Source organism: Fusarium mangiferae, assembly GCF_900044065.1.
Source record: "Fusarium mangiferae strain MRC7560 genome assembly, contig: FMAN_scaffold002, whole genome shotgun sequence".
Classification (NCBI taxonomy): domain Eukaryota; kingdom Fungi; phylum Ascomycota; class Sordariomycetes; order Hypocreales; family Nectriaceae; genus Fusarium; species Fusarium mangiferae.
This window is the reverse complement of record NW_024573922.1, coordinates 2041828-2069687: the sequence shown is the minus strand read 5'-3', so window position 1 is coordinate 2069687 and position 27860 is coordinate 2041828. Positions and strand designations below refer to the sequence as shown.

General features: G+C 50.0%; 11 protein-coding genes across 11 annotated transcripts; 8 read left to right on the top strand and 3 right to left on the bottom strand.

Moving 5' to 3' along the window:
* Positions 1-30: 30 nt before the first annotated feature.
* FMAN_06013 (uncharacterized protein) lies at positions 31-825 on the top strand (the record flags this gene model as incomplete). Its single annotated transcript, XM_041827259.1, has 1 exon — positions 31-825. One exon carries the CDS (start codon positions 31-33, stop codon positions 823-825), a length of 795 nt encoding a protein of 264 aa, XP_041678240.1.
* Positions 826-1973: 1148 nt separating this feature from the next.
* Positions 1974-3653, top strand: FMAN_06014 (putative succinyl-CoA:3-ketoacid-coenzyme A transferase, mitochondrial precursor; the record flags this gene model as incomplete). The annotated part of the gene is made up of 3 exons (XM_041827258.1): positions 1974-2033; positions 2090-3457; positions 3522-3653. The coding sequence occupies 3 exons, from the start codon at positions 1974-1976 to the stop codon at positions 3651-3653; spliced, it is 1560 nt and encodes a 519-aa protein (XP_041678239.1).
* Positions 3654-4307: 654 nt separating this feature from the next.
* On the top strand, positions 4308-5776 carry FMAN_06015 (uncharacterized protein; the record flags this gene model as incomplete). The annotated part of the gene is made up of 2 exons (XM_041827257.1): positions 4308-4525; positions 4597-5776. The coding sequence occupies 2 exons, from the start codon at positions 4308-4310 to the stop codon at positions 5774-5776; spliced, it is 1398 nt and encodes a 465-aa protein (XP_041678238.1).
* A 656-nt stretch (positions 5777-6432) lies between these two features.
* On the top strand, positions 6433-7272 carry FMAN_06016 (uncharacterized protein; the record flags this gene model as incomplete). Its single annotated transcript, XM_041827256.1, has 1 exon — positions 6433-7272. The coding sequence occupies one exon, from the start codon at positions 6433-6435 to the stop codon at positions 7270-7272; it is 840 nt and encodes a 279-aa protein (XP_041678237.1).
* A 1906-nt stretch (positions 7273-9178) lies between these two features.
* Positions 9179-10065, top strand: FMAN_06017 (uncharacterized protein; the record flags this gene model as incomplete). Its single annotated transcript, XM_041827255.1, has 3 exons — positions 9179-9251; positions 9302-9894; positions 9955-10065. 3 exons carry the CDS (start codon positions 9179-9181, stop codon positions 10063-10065), a joined length of 777 nt encoding a protein of 258 aa, XP_041678236.1.
* A 1004-nt stretch (positions 10066-11069) lies between these two features.
* FMAN_06018 (uncharacterized protein) lies at positions 11070-12969 on the top strand (the record flags this gene model as incomplete). The annotated part of the gene is made up of 3 exons (XM_041827254.1): positions 11070-11090; positions 11188-11271; positions 11398-12969. 3 exons carry the CDS (start codon positions 11070-11072, stop codon positions 12967-12969), a joined length of 1677 nt encoding a protein of 558 aa, XP_041678235.1.
* Positions 12970-14147: 1178 nt separating this feature from the next.
* FMAN_06019 (uncharacterized protein) lies at positions 14148-15393 on the bottom strand (the record flags this gene model as incomplete). Its single annotated transcript, XM_041827252.1, has 4 exons — positions 14148-14237; positions 14289-14740; positions 14809-15055; positions 15133-15393. 4 exons carry the CDS (start codon positions 15391-15393, stop codon positions 14148-14150), a joined length of 1050 nt encoding a protein of 349 aa, XP_041678234.1.
* Positions 15394-17844: 2451 nt separating this feature from the next.
* FMAN_06020 (uncharacterized protein) lies at positions 17845-18864 on the bottom strand (the record flags this gene model as incomplete). Its single annotated transcript, XM_041827251.1, has 1 exon — positions 17845-18864. One exon carries the CDS (start codon positions 18862-18864, stop codon positions 17845-17847), a length of 1020 nt encoding a protein of 339 aa, XP_041678233.1.
* A 567-nt stretch (positions 18865-19431) lies between these two features.
* Positions 19432-22680, top strand: FMAN_06021 (uncharacterized protein; the record flags this gene model as incomplete). Its single annotated transcript, XM_041827250.1, has 3 exons — positions 19432-19455; positions 19508-22433; positions 22529-22680. The coding sequence occupies 3 exons, from the start codon at positions 19432-19434 to the stop codon at positions 22678-22680; spliced, it is 3102 nt and encodes a 1033-aa protein (XP_041678232.1).
* A 267-nt stretch (positions 22681-22947) lies between these two features.
* Positions 22948-24147, bottom strand: FMAN_06022 (uncharacterized protein; the record flags this gene model as incomplete). Its single annotated transcript, XM_041827249.1, has 1 exon — positions 22948-24147. One exon carries the CDS (start codon positions 24145-24147, stop codon positions 22948-22950), a length of 1200 nt encoding a protein of 399 aa, XP_041678231.1.
* Positions 24148-25152: 1005 nt separating this feature from the next.
* Positions 25153-27251, top strand: FMAN_06023 (putative Arf-binding protein; the record flags this gene model as incomplete). Its single annotated transcript, XM_041827248.1, has 4 exons — positions 25153-25704; positions 25759-26452; positions 26508-26992; positions 27045-27251. 4 exons carry the CDS (start codon positions 25153-25155, stop codon positions 27249-27251), a joined length of 1938 nt encoding a protein of 645 aa, XP_041678230.1.
* Positions 27252-27860: the final 609 nt, after the last annotated feature.

Here is a 27860-nt window from a genome sequence, read left to right as displayed (position 1 = left end):
AAAAACTAAAAAACACTTCCACTTGTCAAAATGGAGTCATACACAAAACCAAGACCATCTCTCACGCTTTCCTCATCAGCCATGGACCTTGACACAGATCGAAGAACACCATCGCCGGTACCCTCACTAGGCTATGATGCTCTCAACACACCCACAGCCGAGATGCCCACGCCGCCAGCTTTTGCCTCAACGTTCTCGCTGCCCATAAATGCAGCCAAGAATATGTCCCTCGGTACCTCTGCTTCTCCAAGAATTGCAAACGACAACGACTTGGTGCCTTCTTCGCTGCCTCAAACCGAAACATGTGGAAGCGAGAGATCGGATATGTCTTGCATGGGAGGAACTCCCGACTTTCTCCTCCTGTACTGCTTCGACTTAGACAGAGCGGTAAACTTTTACTCGCGTTGCTTCGGCTGGAGGTTCTTTGGGGATGTGAACGCCCAACAGTCTGACGACCTATATATGAGGCAGTGGGGATCTTCACACTTTGACGTACAGCCCATGAACTTCTTCAACTCAAGCCAGAGCGGAGGATCTCGCATCACAGGAGCTTTGATGCAAGTGAGAGACACGGGAGACAGCCGTGCTCAGCTCGAATACAAGCGACAGGTGGCCATGGCACGCGGTGTAACACCAGCATGCCACATCCGAGTGGCTGATCTTGGTATTGCCGAGACGTTGATCGAAAATAACTACGGCGAGATCAAGCAGCTGCGATACGGCGTTCGACAATACATCATGGATATTGGAGAGTTTGTTGACCCTGAGGGAAACTTGATCGGGCTGGTATCTCTTCACCCGGAGAATGCCACTACTGCTATGTAATGTGGATTATCGAGTTGGATTGGAAATGGTTGTTGTGGAGGATAAAGGAATACCCGGTGGTTCATTTTCATTCTTCCGCTCATGCGAGCATCCAATGTTTTAGGGAACTGCCACGATTTGCTTATAGAGCTAGTGATGGCATCTGGAGTTTGGAGTTTGCGTCCGAAATATCATGGACACTTGGCGTTTTGTTGCAGAGAAGAAGAAGAAGAAGGGAGGGAGTGTTGATAACCCCATGCTTCTAGCCCGCTCACCTTAGCATTTAGTAACTAACTTGGAAGTGAATTAGAGTCCATAGCCGACCTCGGATCGGAAAGCAACCGGGTCGGAAATCTAGGGTACGCTCTGTAGTCACAACAATTACTACTAATACACATAATCACCAATGAATAAAACGGTGACTGAACCCCGAGATGTTCCTCCCCAAAAATCAGCAAGTTTTCCTAACAAAGCTAGCTCGTCGAGGTGAAAAGCCGGCCTGTTTGGCTGTCATGAGAAGCCCTGTTCCGTCATGACAAGTCAACTCCCGAAACGAATAGCCGGGAGGTTCGGAAAACCCATTACCCGCCCACTAAATTACAGCGCCAGACTGCCCTGCCCCGGACTTGGGCCCCCGCTGTGCTCGCTGTCCTGCCACTCATGATCACTTTATCCTCGGTCTCCACATGCAGAGATCGGGGAGATCCTCCACTTCGCTTCCGGTCAGAGGTGAAGGTCCTCTTGTACCGGGGCCACCCGGCAGCCGTTAGAGGAGAGCTTATGAGGGTGACCCGCCTAAATGTTCCTGTAAATGCTGTTTTGGTATCATACCGAATGCCGATTATCGCTTCCGAACTTTGGTCGCGGAATTGTATTCGAGCTTAGACGGAGGTCGATTTACGGCCAGAGCCGGCCTTAATAAACGGATATCCCCCGCCAACGGCCCGTCGACTTCTATCGTCATTGTCGGCTCAAGTTCTCCCTCATAACATCTCTTCTTAGAATTCTTGCTCTCTGATCTGTCTCTGGAAGAAAGAGCCCTGGCGCATGAAGCTCAATTGATCGTACAAATAAGCATATACCATAGCTACTCTCCTAACCGACAGCAGGGTTGTCGACACTGAAGCTATTCCCGACCTACTCATCCGTCCTCTCCAAACACACACATCATGTCTTCCTCAGCTTTCCGGTTACGGACCCTCCGAGCCTTTGCTCGCAATCCCACAAACGTAGGTCTCTTGGGCAGCTCAATGCACATCTCCGCTGTATACTGACAATTGTCAAGCCTAATGCCGTCCTCGCACGATCCTTCTCGGCAACCGCTCGCCGCGCCGAGATCAACAAGGTCTTCCCCTCTGCCAAGGAAGCTCTCAAGGACATGAAGCCCAACACAACCCTCCTCTGCGGTGGTTTCGGTCTCTGTGGTGTTCCTGACTCTCTTATTAACGAGGTTCTCGAGAAGCCTGAAATCAAGGGTCTCACAGCCGTGTCCAACAATGCTGGTACCGACAACTTTGGTCTCGGTAGACTTCTCAAGACTAAGCAAATCCGCAAGATGATTGCTAGCTACATTGGCGAGAACAAGACCTTTGAAAAGATGTACCTCACTGGTGAGGTCGAGCTTGAGCTGACCCCTCAGGGAACTCTCGCTGAGCGATGCGCCGCTGGTGGTAAGGGCGTGCCCGCCTTTTACACCCCTGCTGCCTTTGGCACAGTTGTTCAGACTGGTGATCTTCCTCTGCGCAACAAGGCCGACGGTTCTCCTGATGTCTACTCTTACCCCAAGGACGTCAAGGTGTTTAAGGGAAAGTCTTATCTTCTTGAGGAGAGCATTGACGGTGACTATGCCTTCGTCAAGGCCTACAAGGCTGACAAGCTTGGTAACTGCCAATTCCGTCTGGCTGCCCACAACTTCAACGGTGCCATGGGCCGCAATGCCAAGATGACCATTGTCGAAGCTGAGCACATCGTTGAGCCTGGCGAGATTCCTCCTGAGGCTGTCCACCTGCCCGGTATCTACGTCAAGCGCGTCATTCAGAGCACCGAGGAGAAGTCGATCGAGAAGTACACCTGGGCTAAGGACCCCAACGACCCCGAGGCTACCAAGGCCCTCGGCTCTGGTGACACAGCTGCCAAGCGTGAGCGCATCGTTCGTCGCGCTGCTAAGGAGTTCAAGAACGGCATGTACGCTAACCTGGGCATCGGCATGCCTATGCTTGCCCCTGGCTTTGTCGGTCCTGAGGTTGAGGTTCAGCTCCAGTCTGAGAACGGTATCCTTGGCCTAGGTCCCTATCCTCAAAAGGGCCAGGAGGATGCTGACCTGATCAACGCTGGCAAGGAGACCGTTACTCTCAAGCCCGGTGCTGCTGTCTTTGGCAGCGAGGAGAGCTTTGGTATGATTCGCAGCGGTCGTATCAACCTCACCATCCTTGGAGCTATGCAGGTCAGCGCCACTGGCGATCTTGCTAACTGGATGCTTCCCGGAAAGGTCAAGGGCTTCGGTGGTGCCATGGATCTTGTCAGCAACCCCAGTGAGACTAAGGTTGTAGTGACAATGGAGCACACAGACAAGAAAGGCAACCCCAAGATTGTCAAGCAGTGTGCATTCCCCCTGACTGGACGTGCTTGTGTGTCGAGAATCATTACTGAGCTGGTGAGCTTCCCCAAATCTTCTTCATGTCATCAGTTGATGAATGATATACTGACTCTCATCCTAGGGTGTGTTCGATGTCGACTTCGCCAACGGCCTTACCCTTATCGAGATCGCAGACGGTGTCACAGTCGACGAGGTCAAGAGCAAGACAGAGGCTCCCTTCCACGTCGCCGAGGATCTCAAGCCCATGCTATAGATGACGCAAATAAAAGAGAGGGAATGATATTACGATTGGATACCATAGCGCACGGTCATGTGAAAAGTATTTTGAAGAAGGATTACCCGGCTTTGAGATGACAAGCTCGCGGATTGGGAAGAAGGTCTAATGGCTTGAAGCCATTGCATCAGAGGGCGGCCGTTATAAGCCACTCTCTGAGCGGTTTCGCTTGTTCCCGTTGATGCAGGGAAAAAACAATAGGCTTGTTGAGACGGTGTTTCCGCGAGGGAAAACAGTTAAAGGATTTCAAGCGACAAACAATATAAAAAATTCAATATAACCCAATGAGAAGCTACATCTATCATACTTGATTATTTTTCTTTGGTTTATTATCATGCGCAAAGTCGGCTCCTTCAGTACAGGTAAGTTCTTGTCGGTGTTACAGAGGTAGTGAAACGCACCTCAGGGAGAAAGAAAACCTCTAACATTAAACCAGGTGTCAAAATAAACTGGTCTAGAGGCTTACTAAGATATACGCAAACTTACCTGAGTCTTTTTATCACTTAGACAGGATACACCAAGTTTTCCTGCCTCCCCTTAGTTGTAGTCTCACTCAACCTCGCCACTTTCTCAATTTCATTCAAATCAGTCATGTTCGAACCAGAATCTGGTCCAGCGTTTACGGAGTATCTCATGACCCGAGAGGCTCTTACGGCTGAGAGCAATGCTGACTGGAGCCGGCGCCGTCCATACCCTTCCTTTAAGCCTCGAGGCACAAAGGGACCTCGATCTTTGGTAGATATAGCTATCAGTGTTGTTGGCGATAATTTCGGCAAGATTCGCTCTATAACCCATCTCGAGTCATTGCCAAAAGCCATACTATGGCGCATTTGGAGGTATCTCGAAGCACGGTCAGTACGACAACCTGCGGATGGCGCGGAAAACATCTAGAGATCTGCGACTGATGCTGATACTGAGGTAGAGGAGTGTCTCTTCATGCTTGGAGGTACCTCTCCAAACTCCTCCTGGATGAAGGAGATGAGAAAAACCTTGGCCTGTACCGCTTTCGACAGCACATATGCCATCCTGGCAACAATCTCACCCGCTACACTCAACCTCTGACAGCACCGCCCTCGGACTTCATAACACACATAGTCATCGCTGGCGGTTGCACCTTTAATACCCATGATCTTCTAGGTCTGGCGGACATGCCTAATCTCGGCGTCCTCGAGATAATTCAGCCAACAGAGCGGACTGCATTCCCAAATATTTCGGACCGTCTTGTTCGGGGATGGTCTGAGAAACCAGTTCCATTCCCCTTACTTCGAGTATTGCGTATATGGGGAGATGAGACGACATCCAAGGCATCTCTGCAATGGGTGTCGAAATTCCCTTCTCTTGCCCTGTACGACGTTATTGGTGCAAGGGACGTGTGGGACGCCAGTCAGCTGGCAGCGCAAGAACACGGCTGGGAGCAGGCGGATGCACCGCCACATAGGTTGGGTGACTCACTGTTGCGCTATCTCATGCTCTTTGCGCCGCTAGAAGAAACCCGGGACAGGAACATGCGTGACCTCGCTGCAAGTATCGATAATGACTTGGTGTCGTTGTGCAGCGACTCGCGATGTGCAGTTAAATTCGTTCAGGATCGTCAGGCACCACTTCTTCTGAACTACCTGTGTGATACTGCAAAGGAGAATACGCCTTGGTGGGATATTGATGCTGCATCTCGAGAAGCTCGCACATGCCATGGAGTTGCATTCGAGGCTTGGGCATTTTGGCTTTACTCCTTTCTCGGTCAACTTTGTTCTGATCAAGATTTGGAAGCCCGTGGCGCCCTTCCCTACAAGGCTGTAGCAGGTCCCTTCATTCTACCCTCACGGCCGATTGCATGCCTCCACTTGGGTCACACTTCTCAACGTGGTGGTATTGATACCAGACCATCATATATTAGCCGGGGGCTATTCGCAACACGACAATTCACGTTTACACGACAATCTGCCATTCTGCCCAACGGGAAGAAGCCTACTACAATACCAAAGGGAGTCAACTTGGTGTGTTCGGAGAGGTCCGCACCTATGTTAGCAATAAGGAAGGCCAAGAGAAAACGGGTTATTGATGTTTTGGAGGACATGGGTCTCGGGCGTCCAAAGAATCTATGACATACAAGTCTTTTTCAGATCAGTGCTATAGTATGTTGACATAAGCTTTGATCTCTCTTCTTCAAACCTGAGAGTACGTTTCAACTGAGGAATTTATCCTCGGAGAAACCTTCTCACTCTAAGCTTAGACATTAAGAATAATTATCCAAAAGGTCAACTAGGTCTCGTCTAGGTTTGCCTAAGTTTACCTTAAGTCTTTTGATCGCTTGGGGTTTTAGGTTTCTTTGCCTCCTCTTGTTCATTTATTGGTTCACAAATATTCGCTCATTCAGTTACAACAATTGCCTTCCCTCTTGCTTTTGCACCCCTTCATGCATAAAGGTTGATAATGTCCTGGGTGAACGTGATTCGTTGATAGTCTAGAACACTGGTCAACGAACAAACTTCTTTTGTTCTGTCAAAGTGCCGCGAGCCATGTTCTGCCGTGATAAGTGACATTTTTGAAGTATATATAAGGAGACACTTCTTGAACATCTTCAGTATGGAAGTTTAATAAAAAAACACTTCAACTCACAAATTCAAATCATACCTCTGCGCTGTCTCCCATAAGTCTCTCGTGGTCTTACAACCTATATATTTCTTTGCTCCTCGTCTCGAAAGGGGCCTTTCTTGTAAAGTTCCCATATCAGAAGTACCACTTTCTGTAGAGAGCAGAAATGCCGGACTCTAACATGACCAGTCATGATGGCTCAGAAACATGCTTCGCTTTCCCTGACCCTCTCATTGCACTAACCTTCTTCAACAGCGACCTGACGGACTCTGTTCTACCGAGTGATGAGGGTCTCATCAGTGACGATGATGATTCTGATGATGAATTCTCCGTCCCTTCGGCCTATTTGACAACATTCCCTGTTGAGCAGCTTCTTTCACCACTGCACGAGTCTAGGAGTATCAGCATGTTGTCGATGGGCTCAGAACTCGATAGTAGCTCTCAGAATGGTCTATCTGACAGCAACTCAGATATTGACAAGACGGGAACCCCAGTTACATCTCCCGATCACGACTGCTTGTCCTCAGGCTCTTCTAGTTGTAGCTCTGAAAGCGACGACGACTCCGATGTTCTCGTGCCCCGTCGTCGTCGTCGTTCCCAGGAAGGCAATAGCCCAGATGAGCCACCTAGAACCTCTACGATCGTGTCACCAACGCAGAAACTTAACACGGAAACGCCTTGTGAGTCTGATTCGGATCTGCCGTCGTATCATGTCCACCAACTCGACTGGAAGCATCCAGTACATGCTGGTAGGCTCCGCGAGCGCAGTGAACAACATGACAGGGAGATCAAAGTACTTTTTTGGGACACGAACCACATATTCAGACCGACGGATATTCCTGGGAGCTCTCGGTACAGAAAAGAGCTGAGGGACTGGCGAAGATCACGCCGAGAATATACCATGAACAAACCAACTGCTCAGGAGCAAGCACATGATCAACGGCATCTACTGGCGTTGTCGAATCTTATTAAGAAAAGAAACAGATTCCTTGGCAAGAAACGCTAAGGGGAAGGCGTCATGTGAGTGGTGCAGAACACGAAACATGTAAGAATGCTTGGTGGCCCGGTGGTTGCTAAGTTTGGAGGTGTGGCTTGCATCAGAGAACCCTTTGTCTGTTGGTTATCCTAACGTATTTACCGAGATAGATATCGCAACTTTAAAGAACGGGAATATATTCAGTGTCAAATAACCAATATGAAATAAGGCCAGCATAAAAAGCTCATCTCCAACATATTAATGCATCGTATGACGGAGTAACGTGAATAATGGGGTTTGATGAATAACCTACCCTATACAGACACCAGCACGTTAACATTTCGAGATTGTCATGGCAAAACGCATGATTGATCTCGAACATGGACGTCGACCTTGGTAGCGCTCAGGAATTTCGAAAAACAAAGGACGAGTGCGGGAAGAGTCTTAGGATTACGCCTCGGTTGAATTTTGAAAGGTTTGCAGATTCTAGGAGGTACTACTGCAGCCTTTATCCTTCGCAGAGGGTATATTATATGGTCACTTTGTGAATATGAGGGCGGCACGAAGCAAGCATAGGTATGAAGCTACATATATGCCAGACAAGCGAGGAAGCATCCATCTGCTCGCACATCTGACTCACCTCAATCATGATTTCATATCCTAAAAAGATATGAAAGAGTATGTACCGCGTCAAAATTTCTCTCTCCCAACGTAGCAAAAGCTACAAACAGAACAGAGGGTAAGTGTCAGCGGTAATTCATCTTTCCTCCAGTTTCCCCTCCAAGTACCTCCATGGTGTAATGAAAGCCAGAGTGAATTTGAAGGATTCAGTTTTTTCTAGTAGGTTGAAGAAGAAAGGGAAAAAAAGAGACAAGAATGCGGCTCAGTCGATGTGGTTTTGTTTACCAGAGTGGGGCACCAAAAGCGGGAGCGGAAGATTGATGTGCCGAGAGCCACTGTAAGTAGGGTCCATCCATCTTAGGTATGGAAGTGCCTGAGAACTGGGTCTCGTGAATCAGATACACAGGAAGTAGGAGTCATTCCTAAAGTTTAGTGAGTAGATTTTAACTCAACTGAACCGAAGGCAAAACCTTGAATCATGGTTTCAGCCTGAGATCAAAGGATGAGTCAAGATCTCAAAACAAATTAGAGCTTTGTGTCGCGTGCACGACAGACGAGCAATTTGTTATGCATGCCCGCTGCAAGCACACTCTGCTGGCGGCACGAAACACGCCCCTCAGTGAGCTGATCAAAACACGACAAACAGGGGTTCTCTTATTCGTTCAGTTATTCCAGCGCCCAGCCGCCCAGCCCGTTCCTGAAAGTCTAGAACAACTGTTCGCAAGCTGCACTTAGACTTGATATAGTGAATCACTGCAAGCTCGATAGGGGTATCGTCATTTTATTTTAAGAGTTGAAGTATTGTACAACGGACACCTAAGGATTGAATCATACCAGGTCTTGCTTGTCTGGGTTCTGCTCGAGTTAATTAGGCTCCTGTGCGACGTAAAAGTCTCTTATTAGCCTTGATCTTTACGCCTATCACTTCGATCCATTCACGTTGATAAACTTCCGAGAGAAAAATTGTTTCATATTTTGACTCATACTCCACCTGCAGTGATTTGAAATTCGACTTGAAATCATATATAAGAGAAGCAAGGTCACTCAAAAGTTCCTGATCAACAGTCCGCCACTCCCTCTCATGCTTGTTCGTTTATCAGAGCTGCCGTCATTAGCTACCCCGCTACCCCGCCCTGCTGAACAAGTTTGACCAGCAAACAAACATTCATCTGTGAGACGGCGTGATAATCGACAACACAGAATATCCTGACCTCAACGATTTGAACAGGTCACAACACAGGAGTCTCGAGATAGACGTCCGCCACCCCAAAAAAGCTCACCTCCCTCATACCTATTTTATCACAGCTTACCCATCATGGCTCCTGGTGGTCCCCCTGGAGGAGGCTCGCGTGGCCGAGGAGGCAAGTTTCGAAAGCCCGCACGAGGAGGTATGTTGACTACAAGCACGAGCCCAATGACCGGACTGACAAATTCCCAGGTGGCAAGAAGTTTTCTCGCGATATTCGACCTCTCGATGCCGACGGAAATGAGGTTAGCATGTGGGCTGTCGACCCAAACAAGAAGGACGACGACAGCGATGAAGAAGAGTCTTCCGAAGAGGAATCTTCCGAAGAGGAAGAGGAAGAGGACAGTGGGGAAGAAGCTGGTGCTGGCACTTCTCAAGAACAAACCCAAGAGCAGTCACGCGAGGCTCGAAAGGCCGAGAAGAAAGCTCGAAAGGAGGCTGCCATAGCCAGACAGAAGGCAAAGACAGTCGAGGTTGGTGATCTGCCATCAAGCGACGAGGACGAGAGCGAAAGCGACGAGGATGACGATATGCCTGCAAACCCCAACCACTCCAAGAAGGCCCGCAAGCAAGCGGTGTCCTCTGGTGTTGACGAGATCACAGATGGTGTCGAGAACCTGCAAGCAGCACCAAGCCGACGCGAGCGTGAAGCTCTTGAGGCTGCAGCTGCTAAGGAGAGGCACATGCGATTGACAGCTCAGGGCAAGACGGACGAGTCCCGGGCCGATCTGGAGCGTCTCAAGGAGATCCGCGAGCGACGTGCTCTTGATGCTGCGCGCAGACAAGTGAGTTACCCACATAGCCGGTGTTCTGTCCGCAGGGTGGCCTTTCTAACATAATATCAGGCTGAGCGTGAAGAAAGAGAGGAGCAAGAAAAGATCAAGAAGGCCGAGTTCGAGGCCAAGGAGGCCCGTCGGCGAGAAGCTGCCGCTGGAAAGAAGGGCAAGAAGAAATAAAGGCCACCGAAAACATGACATACGACCTCTCATGAAAGCATTTGATTTGGTTATTGCTTAGGTACTATCTAGACTCAACTTGTTCAAAATATTGAACAGAAAGGCGTAAAGTTATACAAGTCTAAACGTGCTCTTCTAGCCCATGTTCCAAGTCTCTCACATGAGATCTTAAGAACGAACTACTAGTTGCAATCTGTGAATCTCATCAAGGTATGGAAATCTGAGAGATTAGGGTGAAATGAGGACGGCACAGACTTCGATGATAAGTGAAGATTTATGGCACTTAGATTACTTGTTACCATCATCGAAACTCGTCCAGACTCCAGCCAGGCTTAAGGAAGCCCAAAGTTTCGTATCAGATGGCACAGACACCTATTACGAACGAAAGGGAGCCGAGTAGGTACTTAAGCAGTGTCTGTATTTTAGTGACATATAATTTGATTGAAGCCATTGGTGATCCTCTTGGATTCACACACATGATGTAAGTGTCTTGGCCTCCAGCCATCTACCGAAAGCCGCAGAGTCCTATGCTGCCTGGATTACTAATGAACTCCGGAGCGACAGATCGTATAAGCGCCCCTCCATCGAGGAGTTTCAAATTTAGAATATTCTTGGTCGTGACATGATTTGCGATCGATTCATACAACGCTTGATGGGGCTCAGAGGACCCTGAATATGGCGTTGGTACGTAACTTGGCCTGAATGCGCTAGGCAGTACCTACTTAGGTAGGTAGGTAGGTAAGTGCAGGGGGTGGATCGACTGTCTTGAATGGGCCTTCCCCACACAAAGCCGGTCATTCTTTAGCGGGTACCTCAGGAAAAAAATTACAACGATCCTCCCCGAAAAACTGAAGTAGCAAATCGCCATCCAAGCTTTCTTTTCCAACCTCTTTTTTATTATCGAGGACATTTCGTCAGCACGATTCTCCATAGCTGACTTTCTCTAATACTGGAGTTACGACGGTATCACCGATATCCTCCTACCTTTTCAATCACCAGTTAATATGACAGAGTCTGAGCTGCAGGTCCGTTCTTCTACATGCCCTCCAGCCCCGCCTGTGATGGGACAAATCTTTGAATCATGGCGATAGGGAACCCTGAAGCTGACTGTTTACGCTTTAGGATTACCTGTCCGGCCAACGCGGAGCCTTCGAGGGCATCCTTGGTCTCATCCCAGCCAAGATGTACTATGAACAAGACAACAGTGTACGTGAATCCAATGCCTTATCAGGTAAAGGCCAGCCATATCACCGCCTGGAACAAACCCATCACATGCCTCAGAATATATCATATGCATCGCAATGAACCAGAACGAGGCTAATAAAAATGCAGGATCAATGGAGCAAGAAGAAGCAGACAAAACAACAGGCTGCCGATGCGCGACGCGGAAAGCTGGATCCCGACAGCGAGCGGAATCGAAATGCCAAGGAAGTCTTAGATGAACGGGCCAAGAACAAGCGAAAGCTGCGTGAGATGGAGAAGCATGACGATACTGATAACGAAGATGATTGGGAAGACCAGGAGCCCGTCCCTGGCGTAGAGACGGAGAAGCCTGGCGAGGGCCTCAAGGTCAAGACAGCGGAGACCAACAAGAAGAAGAAGAGGCTCAACGACTCGACAGAGATAGAGACTCAGGATGTTTCAGAGACCAACAAGAAGCAGAAGCTCAACGACAAGGGAGAGACAGAAGCTAGGGACACAACTGAGACATCTTCCAAGATGTCGAAAAGGGAAGAGAAGAGGGCGGCCAAGAAGGAAATGAAGAAGGAGAAGAAGGCAGAGAAGAAGGCCAACAAGACAAAGACTACTGAAGCCGAGAAAAAGGATGCACCAACTCCGACACCAAAGGCTCAGAAGCAAGCCGCGAAGAAGCAAAAAGTAGTCGAGGAGGAGGAAGAGACAACTGTCCACGGTGACGACGAGGTTCTACCTATGGACATCTCGGGTCTGGAGAACGAGGATGAGGTCACCGCCAACTCAAGCAATGAATCCGAGCCACATTCTCCTACCTTTGACACCAACGATTCTACGACAACTCCTGCTGAGATAACCGCCGAGCCTGCCAGCACGACTACCTCCACCTCATCCACTATTCCTCCTTCGGAGAAACCTAAGTCTATCAAGCTCCCTGCCGACACCTCTGCGATCCGAGCACGTCTCGCTGCCAAAATTGAAGCGCTTCGTGCCGCCCGAAAAGCTGACGGACCCGATGGCAAGCCAATTCGTACACGCCAAGAGCTCATTGAGTCGAGAAGAAAGAAGCAAGAGGCTCGAAAAGCCCACAAGCAGGAGATGCGCAAGCAGGCCAAGCTGGAAGAGCAACGAAAGCGTGAGGAGGCTTTGGCATCTAGCTCACCAGGTGTTATGAGCCCCGCGGTTGAACTCGACGAGACTGCTAGCAACTTCACATTTGGTCGTGTCGCTTTTGGCGATGGCGCTCAGCTCTCACGCGATCTCGGCCACGTGCTGAGCCAAGGCAAGAAGAAGGGGCCGTCTGACCCCAAGACAGCCCTCATCAAGGTCCAAAACCAGAAAAAGCGTCTTCAGGAGCTTGAACCTGAGAAGCGTGCTGATATCGCCGAGAAAGATATCTGGCTGACAGCCCGTCGCCGTGCCGAGGGTGAGAAGATCCGCGACGATGAGGCTCTCTTGAAGCGTGCCGTGAAGCGAAAGGAGGCCGCCAAGAAGAAGAGTGAGAAGGCCTGGCGCGAACGATCTGACGGCGTCAAGATGGCTCAAAAGGACCGTCAACGCAAACGTGAGGATAATTTGCGTCAGAGACGGGATGATAAGCTGCTCGGTAAGGCGGGCAAGAAGAAGAAGAAGGGTGGAGCCGCCGGAGGCAAGAAGAAGAGTCGTCCTGGTTTCGAGGGAAGCCTGGGCGTTGGGGGCAAGAAGAAGTAAACCGAAGAAGTTATGACGCGGTGAGAGGGGGGTGGAAGATGAAGAGAAAGGCTGGTTGAGTTTTTACCCTTCGATTTATTCAAGATACACGGCGCTGGCGGAGTTATGGTCGGCAAAAAGGAGAGGAGCATGAAAAACATCTTCAGGACTGAGCTCGGCGATGCATGTACTACCTTAGTTGATATAATCCATCACTATACGAAAGCAGAGAGCGTGTCTCGAAGGTGCTGAAGCCTGTTCATGCTTCAAGTCCCAGTAGTGCAAGTTCCCCATGTTGTCTTCAAAAGTTGTAGTATTTTTGCGTTGAGTGTGTAGATCCAGGTCGTTCACTCATACTTAAACTATTTCAGGTCCATCACCAGATGCGATAGCAAATATCTCGAGGCCCCAAGTTTTCATAATAGACAAACGCCCATGCAAGGTGGCTTAAACGTTGTCTGTGACATTTTCTTTTTCATTACAATGGAGATACCAGACCCAAGTCGATGACAAAACAACAACGGCTACCTTTCACACACCGAACGACCTATGGATTTCGCCCCCTTTCCCTAGCCTTCCAAGAAACACATCGACAGAACACACACACACACACACACACACACACACACACACACACACACACATACACAACAAAGCCATGGTCAGAGTCAGAGTCAGAGTCATAGTCATCCCGTCCACCTCCTTTTTTGTTTCCCAAAAGTAAAAAGGAAGAATAGATAAGCCCCGACAAAAATAAAAAGGACATTAAAAGAAGAAGTTTGGGTGGGTTATGGAGAGTCCTACCACCGACACCACTTGTTCAAGCGCCCAACAAAAATAAAACTTTGCTCTCAGTTGATCGATTGGCCAAGCTCCCAAGTTCCTCATGTCTTAAACCCAGCTGCAACCCAGTTCAATTGAGCAGCAGGCAAGTTCCAAATTTCCGGAATTGCTCCATATAGTAGCGGTGGTGTGTAAAGACTCGTTCTGGTTTCATCTGGGCGAAGGGAGCCATGAGACTGTTGTCGTCAAAGTCATTTCGTGAGAATGGGTTTATCAGGGATTAGGATCGGATAGTTGGAATAAGAGATTTCGAGGGAGGGAGCTTGGCCCGGTCGGGAGCTGGGTAGTTGAACGAAGGTGTAGCCAAACGTCACGTTCGGCAGTGGTGGACACGCATGAAGCTTGCACGAGTACGTCTATAGGAGAGAGTCGAGTCTAGTGAAGACACTCAAGCAAGCTGCAACCACCTCAAGCTGGAGCTCCTTGTCCTTGCCGCTATTGACCTCCTGTAGCTACTGTCAGTTATGGAAGTCTCGCGTGCATCACACATTACCCACCTCGTTAATGAGTTGAGGCAAGTTGGCACCAATGCCGTTCTGTGTGGCCTTCTTGCCGAAAGGCCATTGGCTGTAGTCGGCGAGTAAATCATCAGTCTGCGCAAAAGCCCGTTCCCTTGCCTCGTGGCCAAGGGATGCGAGGGCGTTCTCGAGGACATTAGCGGCGTAGGCGGCGCAAACCATGGCGATGCTGCGCATATAACGGAATTCGAGCGACTCGGGGAGGAATTGGCTACCATTGAGGACGACGGTCCGTTGGGTAAGGATGTTGCGAACCCGGCGGCGGATCTCCTCCTTAGCACCACCGTCGGCGACGGGATGAGTTGCCATGTCGAAAAGGAGAAAATTGCGCTTCTCGGTACGGAGGATGCCCTTGTCGACCAGGCCCTTTGCGAGCCGTTCTCGAACCTGCTTGAGCTGGTATCCGATCTTCATCAAGTTCCAGGTTTCGCCTGTGATTCGCGAGGCAGTCAGCGACGGTTGCTTAGGTATTGGGAGAATGGTGGGTAGGGTAATTTACCGCTCATCAAGTCAATCCAGGTTGCGACGCTCATCTTTTCGCTCTGCTTCATCATCTTGAGAGCCTCGTCGAGAAGAACCTCGCCAGTAAGGGTGTCGTCTATGACCTCGATGTTGCGGTCTGCGAGGGGGAATCGGCGTCTTGAAGCATCCTTCTCCATTGCAATGCGACCACGGAAGGCCAGTTCGATGACAATGCATCCTCGAAGGGCGTAAGAGATGTTGTCGTTCCAGAAAGAGAGGTAGCCCTGTGAGCATTTGAGAGTCAGAGGTGTTGTTCCCTTGAGCACGAAGGGCACGTGTATGAGCACGAGTGGCAGCCTACCTGCTTATCCTTGAGGCCAAGTAGCAAGACCTCCTCCATGAGGGTGAGCTTTGGCTGCTTGCTCCGCTCGGCGCTCTCACTGATGTCGCGAGGGTCGAATGCGATCTTGTGGCCGTTTTCTGTGCTCTCGTAGCTCGTCTCGGGTCCGTTGTCCCTGGCGCTTGGTGTGCTCGTTCTAGGGGCAGTGCCGTTGCTGGAATCGCCCTCAGCCGCAGGTCCTGCGCCGCCCGCACCGCGGCGTCGCGTCAATCCCGAGGACATTTCGAGTAGATGGAGATGATTAGTGTTGGTGCTGGGAGGGAAAACACGGAGACGCAGGTGGAGGAGAGGGAGCGACAGCAAAGTCGATTTCCGGAGTCGAGATGAGGTTGAAGGGGTAGTTTGATGGATGTCCTGTCCTGGAACTTTGATTGACTGGGCTGAGCCTGAACGGGGCTAGTTGCGCGTTCAGACTTAGGGGTTTGGGACTGGGGCCCGCGGGCTACTCTTGATAAGTGAATGAGCTCCCCAAGTTACAGGCGTCTCATTAGCTGTTGGAGCCAATAGATCGCTGAGCCGTTGGGGGACGGAATGTCCTTGCATGGGGGGTATAGGACCAACTATTGATGCTATCGATATGGGCTGATTCTCCCTTGTTTCCCCTTCTTTTTGGTTGACTTTTTGATTTAAAACGAAGGCCCAATGCCATCCAGAAGATACTGATAAACGACCTGGCTTCTTTTGCTTCAGAAGCTAAAGCAGGGGGAGTTGACCATCCATCAGCCGACGATGATCCGTCTTGTGAGACAGTTGAGTGGCTCGGACATATGAACGAAAAGCAGCAGACAATACAGACGCTCTACACAAGAGACTTTACAACCGATAATTGATTTTTGGAGGATTGGTTTAATTAAGCATACGAAAAAGAGGAATGAATCTCTCCCACCTCGGTAAGGTTGGAGGCATAAAAGGGAGCTTATACGAGGTCTCTAAAGTGTAAGGGGGAAAAACCACGTAGCTGTGCCATTTCCCAACGAGTGCCATCGAATGGCTGTTTTATGATAGTATGCTGACTTCAGTAATAACTCCCTTTCAATACAATATTTTCTATTTGAAAGATTGAGTGGAAAGGCGCATTCAAGAATTGCATGAAAGGATGCCCAAAGGATCGACCCAGCTTACACGGCCAACCATAAGCTCGCGAGGCTTCCTGGTGCTTGTCCAACCCAATAACCAAACAGCTCATCAATGTTACAGCAAGGATGATTTTTTCCTGTCAGCATTCCCCATACTAAGTATGTATATTAGCTTCGTCATTGGGATGTAGCCAATGAAACTCGTGTTCTGAAGCCAACTTCCCTCCTCTGCTTCCGTCTGCCATCGTCCAATTCTTCCTATTCAGGCTCTATAGCAAGTATAGAAAGAAACTTGTTTCACCGCTCTATGTCCGGTTCCCGTCCTGTTGCACTCCTACTCTGCTAGGATTCTCCGCACGTGAAACCGTGGAAGTCCACCTTCAACACTAACATGTGGCGTTAGTCAGCCAGACACGACACGTAACTCCACCGCACACTTCAACTACACTTCATCCTCTAACAATACCCTTGGCTTTCGATGGCTACCTTAACGCCGCATGGACAAGAAGCTCAATCGAGGCTGCACATCCTCAACCATGCACTAACAAAGGCATGGTTGTTTCCCTTAGTTCGCATCCCTAATTGTGACAGACTTGGACGCAACGCATCAACTCCAAACCAGGCAGCGGCGAAAATCTCTTTATTAAACGACCATACACAACTGGAGTGTAAACACAACATTTCACAGAACGCAAACCTACATCAGAACCTCAAGTTTGTGTTGGTAAACTGTTGTCCTTGGTTACCTTCTCGGCCGACCCCTCCTGAAGTCAGGGGTGCTTCTTTATATGAACGAAGATCAGTTCGCATGCCATGCGTCTGTGTTACTCTGTTCAACAGTTTGATCAGATGGAACTGGTTTTGGCTGTCAATTATGCAAGCATTGCGATAAAATCGAGCCGCATCGACCTTGTGAGCGGATATTGCACAATCGGCATTTGGCATATATCAAAGTGGTTGTTGGTTGATCACATGGCTCACTACCACCAAACTTTGATATGATCTACGAGGACGCAAATATCCCTTCTCCTTTAAGCATGTGACACATTCACTGCTGAGCCATGCACATTGCTGTCTGGTGTGGTGATTTTGACTTTGTGTTCACCACAGTGGAAGCTCAGCGTGAATCAGACAGCTGCCTGCCAGCTGCACCCCGCGCCTACCACCATCACCACAGCACATACCTTCATTAACGATCATAACAGAGTCTCTTTCAACAAGCGGGGGGCCTCTGGGGGTGACTTGGCGGAGTGGTCGTCCACAGGAGCTCTGGGTACGCCTAGAGCTCCTGAGTTCGAACTACACCCGCCGGGTCACCTTACAAACCCCCCTCAGAGACTCTGTATGGCCCCTGGCACCCCTAGGATGGGGACGCCCGGACTAGGGAAGCAACGAGGCCATAAGTGTGAGCAAAGAAGTACCCAAGCGAAAGCAGGGCGCGCAGTAGATCCACCGCTATAGAGTTGGATGCTGGGCGTGTAAGTATGTAAGTAGTTAAATGATAAGAATTATTCTTTTTGACTACTTCGTTTATATTTTTGGAATTTATATAAGAGTAAGAAGCGTTATGTCAATGAATATATGTCCTCCTTAAAAATCATATTCCGACGCTCTTCTTCCAAAGTTCATCGAAGTCGATGTTCTCATTCTCAAACAGCTCCCTGATTCTCTTGGCTGCTGCCTCTTGCTCCTTTGGACCAAATCCGCCTGGCTGTGTCGCTTCAAATTGAACAATCTCAACCCAGCGATAGAATAAGTCCTCCTTTCCAAGCGCAATGAGCACGTCGCGGAATGCAAAGACTTGTCGCCGTCGCTCATCCTCACTTGACGCACCACTACCGCGCACATCGTAAGATATCCAACCGTAGTCAGCGTGGTGGACAAGAACCACGCTCTTGAAGGCCTCCGGTGCAATCTCCTTCTTGTCTACTAGGCGATGTGCGAGTGTCATGCGTGCCCAATCCAAATCCCAGTGGCCATTCATCAGGAGATATCCGGTTTTTTGCTCTTGAAGAATAGGAGACGTGGCATGATTGATGTATGTGAGCAGAATCTTCTTGGAGCCTTCATCAGTAAAGATGTCAGTGAGAGCTTGATCCCATTCTCGGCTTCGGCGGACATAAATCTCCTGCTCGCGGAAGCCGACTTGCCATCGCCATTGACAGGGATTACCACGGGCTCGTCCAGCGACAAATTCCACAGGCCAGGGCCAGACAAAGACGAACAGGATGAAATCAATCATCATTGTCCCCGAGCGTTTTCCGATCTCCCAGGCAATCTCAGACCACGTTGAGTCAGCAGTGTTCCAGGTGGTCTCGTTGTCGTGGCCCAAACCAGTCATGATGAGCGACCAATACCAGGGGAGAATCCACCACATGCGAAGGACAAAGAGAAGTACAACGACAATGTTCATGCCAACAGGCACGAGGAAGATCTTTCGTTTGAATTCGGCAGGTTTGTTATCAATGTGTGTGACATAGACGTGCTTCTTGTCCAGAGTGTTGATGAACGGCTCAAGGACCTCAGGGGGCCGCTTGAATGGTGAAGGGGGAGCCTCATTCTTTTTGTCGACGAACTGGGCCGATTTCTGTTTCCCTCCTCTCTTATTCGGGGTCATTTTTTAGGAGATTCGGCCTGATGATCACCGAGTTTGGGTGAAAAGGGGTGATAGTAGGTATTGTGGTAAGGTATATTTATGCAGGCGGGAGGTGTAAGTTGGAAATGTGTTCTCCAAGACTCAGTAGAAATCATGTTCGAAGCTTGGTTCCACAAAATATGCATTGGCTGGAAGCGTCCATGGACATAGCGTTTGATATTGCAAAAGATGTCTGATGTAATAACTATTAAAAGAAACGACCAAAAAGAGCGTTACCGGTTTGACAGGGTGAATCCAAGTTTGCTCTTCTAGAACACCTGAATTTTGGAATTTAATATCCTCATCTTGGCTCACTAATTGAAGCCCAAAGATAGGTCGATTTGACAAATGACGTCCATTCATTATCTGGGCTCTAACTGTGGCGGACAATCCCGGCGCCGAGGGTGCCCTGTGGTTAACTAGAACTCCACTAAGTTTGGACTTCTGTTGTAGCGGGACGAACTTATAATTAGCACGTTCAACTTGTTCGGTTGCAAAGCCAATGTCGAAGCAGATTCGCTCCAAATCTGCCAATTCCCCGTCGCGGCAATGTTGAGAGTGCGCACCTTACAGGTTAGTTCTCGACCATCGGTCACTATTGGCAAACGTCTCACACAGTATCCAGGAGCGCGGTAATTCCTACGTATGTGCCCTCTGCCGTCACAAACTCTCGCCCAGCGATTCGCAGTCCAGAGATCGCCATGTATCCAGTGTCGGAGCCACAATAACATCAGTTAGAGCCACTCGGCCATCTTCGTGTCACTATCTACGATCATCCGGTGTGCGCGCCTTGTCGACGAGCTCTATACTCCACGGACCGAACGATAATGGCAAGCCAGGAGGCTTCCCGGGGGGTAGTTTTCCTGGAGGGTTTGGAGCTGGATTGGGGTCTTTCGGAGCATTTGCGAGCAAACCATCACCAGATGCTTCGAAGCAAAGCGTTGACTTGCTTCCTCATGAGAAAGAAGCCCGTAAAAAGATGGGATTGCCTTTGAAGAAACCTCTCAAGGTTGAGGCTGCCCCCACCCCGCCACCTGCACAAAACAACATCAAGAAGCGATCAGACCCGCAGAACGCAAATCAAAACCAAAGCCAGAGGAAGAAAACAGCTCAAGCCAGAGACAACCAGCAACCGAACCGATCGAACGACGGAAACAAATATGCTAGACAGCAGCAGCAGCAGCAGCGGGACGCAAAGCCAACAACGCCCCCATCAAATCTGTTGTCAAGCTCAATTCTTGCTGAAGCTTTCAGGACAGATCGTGCACCGGCTCCAGTGGCAACGCCCAAGTCATGGTCTACTAATGAGCCTTCCAAGCCAGCTGCACCCGCTTGGGGAGCCTTCAGCGCTCGAAAGGTTGATACTAAAATACCCCTCATCAGCAGAAAAGCGGAGGCGAAACCTGCGGAGAGCCAAAACAAGAACAAATCGCAAAAAGTCGCACCAGCAACAGGCCAGGAAGAGGGTGAGAGCGTATGGGGGCAGCTGAAGCGCTCCCGCAAGCTGGAAGAAAAGCCAAGCCGCGGGGAAGATGGTTTCTGGGACGCACTTGAAAGTCGAGTCACAAATATTCGTAGCAGACCTGGCCCCAGCGGCCAATACCTGGAAGCGCTTCAGGGGACAGATGGCATGTTACGAGGTGGTCAGCAGTCGCAGGAAGATCAAATAAGGCGCAAGTCACGTTTCGAGATGGAGGAAAGCGATGTGTCTGATAAGCGGAGAGACAAGAAGGACAAGCGCTCCAAGAATGTTCATCGGAACGAGGCTGAGGACGAAGACTTTGACGAAGATTCAATTCGACGCTGGGAAGCCAGACAACGCAAGAAGGCTGAGAAAGAAGCGAGAAAACGCCTTGAGGAAGCTGCAGAAGCTGCTCCCGTACCCATCTTTCTCCCCGAGTACATTAGCATCTCCAACTTGGCTGGTGCTCTCCAGATCCGCATAGCCGACTTTTTACATGATCTGGAGTCCATGGGATTTGAGGATCTCACAGAGGAAACCATCATGACTGGTGATACGGCAGCCCTTGTCGCTCAGGAGTACGGCTATGATCCCACAGTGGACACTGGTTCTCAGCGCGACCTACAACCTCGGCCGGCGCCAGAAGATCCGTCATTATTGCCAAGCAGGCCTCCTGTTGTCACCATTATGGGCCATGTCGATCACGGAAAGACTACTCTTTTGGATTGGCTACGCAAGTCTTCCATTGCTGCCCAGGAGCACGGTGGCATCACACAACACATCGGTGCCTTTGTCGTCCAAATGTCGTCGGGCAAGCAGATTACCTTCCTTGATACGCCAGGTCACGCTGCGTTCTTGTCTATGCGTCAACGAGGCGCCAATGTCACAGACATTGTGGTGCTGGTCGTGGCTGCTGACGACAGTGTTATGCCACAGACTTTAGAGGCACTGAAGCACGCTACGGCCGCCAAGGTTCCTATCATCGTGGCAATAAACAAGATCGATAAGGAAGACGCTCGAGTGGATCAAGTGAAAGCTGATCTTGCCCGCCATGGCGTTGAAATCGAAGACTATGGCGGTGATGTTCAGGTGGTAACCGTAAGTGGCAAGACGGGCAAGGGCATGCAAGATCTCGAAGAGAACATCGTCACCTTGTCTGAAATCCTCGATGTCCGCGCTGAAGTAGATGGCATGGCCGAGGGCTGGGTTCTAGAATCTAGCATCAAGCAGACTGGCAAGACCGCCACAGTGCTTGTCAAGCGAGGAACTCTGCGTCTTGGTGATATTATCGTGGCCGGCAAATCATGGGCCAAGATTCGTGGCCTTCGAAACGAAGCTGGTGTCGAGATCCCTGAGGCACCCCCTGGAACTCCTGTCCAGATCCTTGGCTGGCGCGAGCTGCCTGATGCTGGAGAGCAAGTTCTCCAGGCGCCTGATGAGGGCAAAGCTAGGACAGCGATCGAGTACCGTGAGGAAATGGCTGAGAGACTGGAGAGCTCTAAGCAACTAGCCGAACAAGAGCAGCGCCAGCGTGAGAAGGAGGCCGCTGAGGAAGCCGCCGCTGCTGCAGAAGCTGAGGGCACTGAAGCAGAGCCTGCCAAGACTGAGCCCGGCATCATTTACCAGAACTTCATTGTCAAGGCTGATGTCGCTGGGTCCGTGGAGGCTGTTTGTGGCACTGTCCAGGAACTCGGAAACAACGAAGTCCAATCCAAGCTCTTACGATCTGGCGTCGGCGCGATCTCTGAGTATGACGTCGACCACGCTGCTGCATCCAAGAGTATCATCGTCAACTTCAATATGCCTATCCTTCCTCATATTCGCCAGCGTGCCGAAGAGGCCGGTGTGCGCATCATCGATCACAGCGTCATTTATCACGTTGTCGATGATGTTAAGAGTGCACTGTCCGACCTGCTACCACATACTATTACAAACAAGGTCCTTGGCGAAGCAGACGTATTGCAAGTATTTGGCATCAACGTCAGAAAGAGGGTGCAGAAGAATATCGCCGGTTGCAAGATCCGCAACGGCACTATCAAGCGGACGTCTATGGTCAGGGTTATCCGTGGTGGAGAAGTCGTCTATGATGGTAAGTTACACATTTCTCCTTTTTACACATTCTACACATCCTGCCCGTCTCTTTACTCCCTGTGTGTCTCTTCCTGATGCTGACTCAATCCACAGGCAAAATCGACACACTCAAGCATGTCAAAAAGGACGTCATGGAGATGGGTAAGGGCACCGAGTGTGGTATCGGCCTTGAAGACTTCCAGGAGCTACAAATCGACGATCAGATCCAGACTTATGAGGTAATCAAGGAAAGGCGAACACTGTAACAACAGAACTGTAAAATATGTACAAAAGGTGGAAATCAAAAGGTGGTCGCTCTGAGGAAAGGGAGTCGTGTATAAATAGATGCATATGCAGACATAGTCTTAAGACGGAAGAGCATGCCAAGATTTGGGCGTTGGATCTCTAGAGGGACGATATACCGAATTTCACTGTTAATACTAAAAATTACAATTCCATGACCCCGGTGTTTGAATTGGTGAGTGAGTAATGTTGGTTAAGAGTGATACGATTTCTGTTTGGTAATCTTCTGCTCAACTTCGAGATGGCGCCCCCACAGCATTGGATGAGAACGTCCTCGTCGTAATGGTAGCCTGGTTACGCTCCTTTTCTAACTTGGCTAAACCAATACGATCAGTTACAGGTGTAGCCTCAATGATGTTATCAAATTCATTGTCGTCATCGTCATCGCCATCTTCGCTTCCGCTCCTCTCGTTGTCCGAGTCAGGCTGAAAACTGGTATTAGGCTTGAACTGCTGCTGGTATTGACGTGGGTTGGGAATGGTGACAGGCCTCTTATCGTCTTGTTGGTTGGGGTTAGCGAAGGTCTTTGAGGCGAGAACTTTGCGGCGGATCTCGGCCATTGCGTCCTCGTCATCTGAGTCGTCAGATATTGCATAGCGATCCTTTTCTTCCTCCTCCTCCTCCTCTTCTGGCTGAGCTTTAGGGGGCTTCTTGCCAAGATATATGCCATCCACGCTTCCCTCTTCCTCTTCCTCTTCGTCACTGTCATCCTCTTCATCGTCGTCGTCGTCAGAAGATTGAATACGTCTTCGATTGGTATTTCCGCTGGTCCACATATCGTCGTTTCCTTCCTCCCGACTCTCCGCGTATTCCTTCTCCAGTTGCTCCATCCACTCTTCTTCAGTCTTTTTTATCTCGGCCTCGTCAGCACATGCAGCATATCGCTTGAGCAAGCTGTGGTTGATCTCGAGGAAGGATGGTCCGTATGAAAATGGGGCAAGAATCTGCTCCGCCCAATCTGAGTGACCACAAATATAGAAAGCTGCAGCCAGCGCTTCAACACAGTTCAGGCGCCAGGGCTTGCCATAGTTGACCGTATTCGCAGCGACGAGGTACGGCAACAACCGCTCACACTTCCCACCGACTTTGTTCCACTGAACCTCCTGCGTCCTCGCCCAAGAGCACTCTACAACAGCAGCGCCGTACTGGTCCATGAGCTCGCGATCGGCGGGGGAGACGGTATGTTTGCCGTTGGGCGTGATGATGACTCCGTTATGGCGTTGGCCGAGATGCAGGTCGCGCATCATTCCAAGTTTCATGAGTTTCTTTCCGGAACAGCGTTTAGGATCGCAATGGCCGAGATCCCAACATGCGGCTTTGAAAGCTGGGCGCGAAGAACCATCACCATCATCATCACGGCGGGGTCCTCGTCGCGGGGTTGGGCCTCCCTTTCTACCCTTGGAGGCGAAATCCTTTTTGTGACGAACCATTTTGGATGGGTTTGGCGGATACCTGATGTTTTGTGGTACCTATTGTTCGGAGGGTATGTGTTGTTGATGTTTTAACACGAGTAATGCAGACGTCAAAATTAATTTTTGCCTCGTCCAAAAAGCTACCTATGGATGATGGGTTGATAAGGTTCTCATGGTGGGGTTGATTGATTCCGTCAGTCAGCGAGGGGCAGCAACTCGAGAGGGCACTGAGCGCTGGGGTCCCCCTAGCACTTTGTAAGCGACCTACCTAATAATGGAAGACTTCAGCATCAAATCCGCTATGACGCCGCTGTAACAGGGGCCTACGGAAGGGATGCGAGAAAACCTAGGACCTTGATCTCAAGCTAAATAAAGACTTAGATACGTTAGCATAAGTTTAGAGTGGCTCGTTGATGAGTTTATTCTGGCATCCTATCTCGATTTTTCTTGTTGTCACCTCAGCTTACAATAGTCAATTCCTTAAGGCACTAAGCTGATTGGCTGCTTTTTCCATGTCTGCGCCACAGAGCCACATCTTGCCTCCATCTTAATAGGTACCTTGAGCACCTACTAACTTCCATATCATCGTGTTGTCTACAGGTCCCTTGGCCGTTGGCGACGTATACAAGTTCGAAGACCATAATATGGCAAGAGAGGTTTTATTTTGAATCAAGAACTTGTGTCCTTTCCTTTCCTTTTCTTTTCTTTTCTTTTCTTTATCCTTGTTTCACCTTGATTGCCGTATCTATTTGCCTTGTTTGTTCTTTTAAGCTGTTTCCGTAGGCTTGCTCCGTATTCGGTCGACCACTGGGCTGGGCTACCTCACCTACCAGGAGCTCCCCGCCAGACTCCGAGGGCACCTATAGTACTGGACTCCGTCCGTTAGTAGGTCCAGTTGACCAGCTCACCCTTCTATCAACGTAGCACTACCTCGCACCCGTCGTCCTCGACCAACGCGCGCACGCAAAATACCGCGAATAACATCGTCATTCTGTGCGTGCATAACAGTATTTTATATTCGCAATGGAGGCCGCTTCAGCTCGCGCAGCGGCTCGCGACCGTTGGGGCGATCTGCCATCATCTGGCAGAACCCCCTCCCAGCTCCAGCGCTTCATCCAGGCTGCCTGCAGTCCCGAGAACTACGAACCCAACCTCGCCCTCAATCTCGAGATCGCCGACCTTGTAAACTCAAAGAAGGGAACTGCTCCTCGCGAGGCTGCTACTGCAATCGTCAACTACATCAATCATCGCAACCCCAACGTGGCTCTGCTCGCCTTGGGCCTTCTTGACATATGTGTTAAAAACTGCGGATACCCCTTTCACCTACAAATCGGCACAAAGGAGTTCCTCAATGAGCTCGTCAGAAGGTTCCCCGAACGGCCGCCAATGCGCCCTACACGAGTCCAGGCCAAAATCCTCGAGGCGATTGAGGAATGGCGAGGGACGATATGCGAAACGAGCCGATACAAGGAGGATCTAGGATTCATTAGGGACATGCACCGGTTATTGAGTTATAAAGGATACGTCTTCCCTGAAGTGCGGAGAGAGGATGCTGCTGTATTGAACCCCAGTGATGTAAGTTGATTCGCTTCTGCACGATATGTGTCCCATACTGAACAGATCATGTAGAACCTCAAGTCCGCCGAAGAAATGGAAGAGGAAGAGCGAGAGGCGCAATCAGCTAAACTTCAGGAACTCATTCGTCGCGGCACCCCCGAGGATCTCCAAGAAGCCAACCGACTCATGAAGATCATGGCTGGCTACGATACACGGTCAAAGACCGACTACCGCGCAAAGGCTGCTGAGGAGGTTGCCAAGATTCAGGCTAAGGCGCGATTACTAGAGGAGCGACTCGACTCCTTCAAGGAGGGCGACAAGATGGAAGATGGTGATGTCTTCAGCGAATTGGCTGCTGCCCTACAGAGTGCACAGCCTAAAATCCAGAAGATGTGTGAAGAGGAATCTGACGACCACGAGGCTGTCGCCAAGCTGCTCGAGATCAACGACAGCATACACCGAACAGCAGAGCGGTATAAGCTGATGAAGAAGGGTGATATAGAGGGCGCTGCAAAGGTTGCCGCTGGTGGGCCTCCCCCCTCTGCTGCTGGAGCTACAGCATCGTCTTCAAGCGCAGCGAATGAGCTGTCTCTCATCGACTTTGATGTTGATGCCAGCAGTAATGGTGCTCAGTCAAACAATGCCGCTGCGCCCTCTGCGAGCGCCGGAGGCCTTGAGAATGACCTCCTCGGCCTAGATATTGGCGGAGAGTCGAGCAGTTTCGGGCAAGGCGGCGGTATTGCTTTGGGCTTCGGCGCAAACCAAAGTAAGTTGCCAACACAAACTCCCCGTGCCCATTGCTATACTAAACCGTTTATCAGATATTCCTGGACCTGCGCTATTATCTTCCATGACCCAGGACAACTCTGCCCGAGGTCAAGTTTCAACTCCAACTCCTCCCCCCTTTTCACAATTCGCCTCCTTCTCACAGCCCGTCTCTCAATCGACGACACCTCAGCCTCGCTTCCAACAGCAGCCTCCTCCCCCATCACAGCCCGCCTCCGATCCATTCGCTATTCTTGGTGCTGGTAACTTTAACTCTCAACGTGCATCTCCTGCGCCCCCTCAACCACAACCCGCTCCTACAGCCAACGATGATGACGAGTGGAACTTCTCCTCTGCCCTACCCCCAGAGCCAAGCAAGCCCAAGGAGCACCAGGCTGTTGTGAGCAACACAAATGTGAAAATTGAGATGATTGCCAGGCGAGCACCTGGCAATGAGAACGCTATTAACATCGTCTTTGCCTTTTCCAACAACGTGACACAGCCCATCGGCGAATTTCACTTCCAGCTCGCCGTGACCAAGGTAAGCATACCCTTCATGCTTGCTGACATGGCATGAACTGACATAAACCCAGGGCTACGAACTTCAGCTCAAGCCTCAGACTGGTCGCGATCTTGCCCCCCAGCAAAATCGCGGCATCACGCAGGAGGTGCAGATCTGGCACGCGGGCAACCGCGTTCAAAAAGTCACGAGCGCCAAGCTGCGGTGGCGTGCCTCATATAAGACCGGCGAACAGACCGTCAACGAGATGGGTGAGGTCACCGAGTTCAGCCTCCCATAAGAGCAGTGGTTTGCTTCCCGGGATAGAGGTGGGCAGTATATGCCGGAAGTAAGTGAAAGAGTGGGATGGGAATTTTAAGAAGAGTTGAAGGAATACTTTCTCGTTTGTTTGTCTGTATGAACTGGAGCATAGGACAGAAGAGAAAAGCGAGACAGCGGATGCTTTCTGATTTGTCAAGTGGGCAGCCAGTTGCCTGGAATGATATGCGTATTGTGATGGTGACAGGCTTGTTCGCAAACTTGAGACGTTGGAGAATACATTTGGATTCAGATCATGAATGACAGAAATTTGTTCACAACGAAACGCTATTAGAAGTCCACGTCTGTGATTTCGGTTACCAGGGCAAAGTGCAATTTTGATATAGGCTCGTTACTGCTATATTCATCAGACCATCATCTTTTACAATTGTTCAACTCCAACTCTAACATCTAATACCGCTGAACTAGTCTTCTTGTGGGAAGTGCCCGAATGGTTGTAACCCCTTGTCTGGCTATTCTCCTTTCAAAAGCCACCATTGTCTGAGGGCGAATTATCAATCATCTCTGGTCTTTTCTTGCTTCATGACTGGGGCCACCCATGTGTCATCCGTCTGCAAGCATATAAACCAGG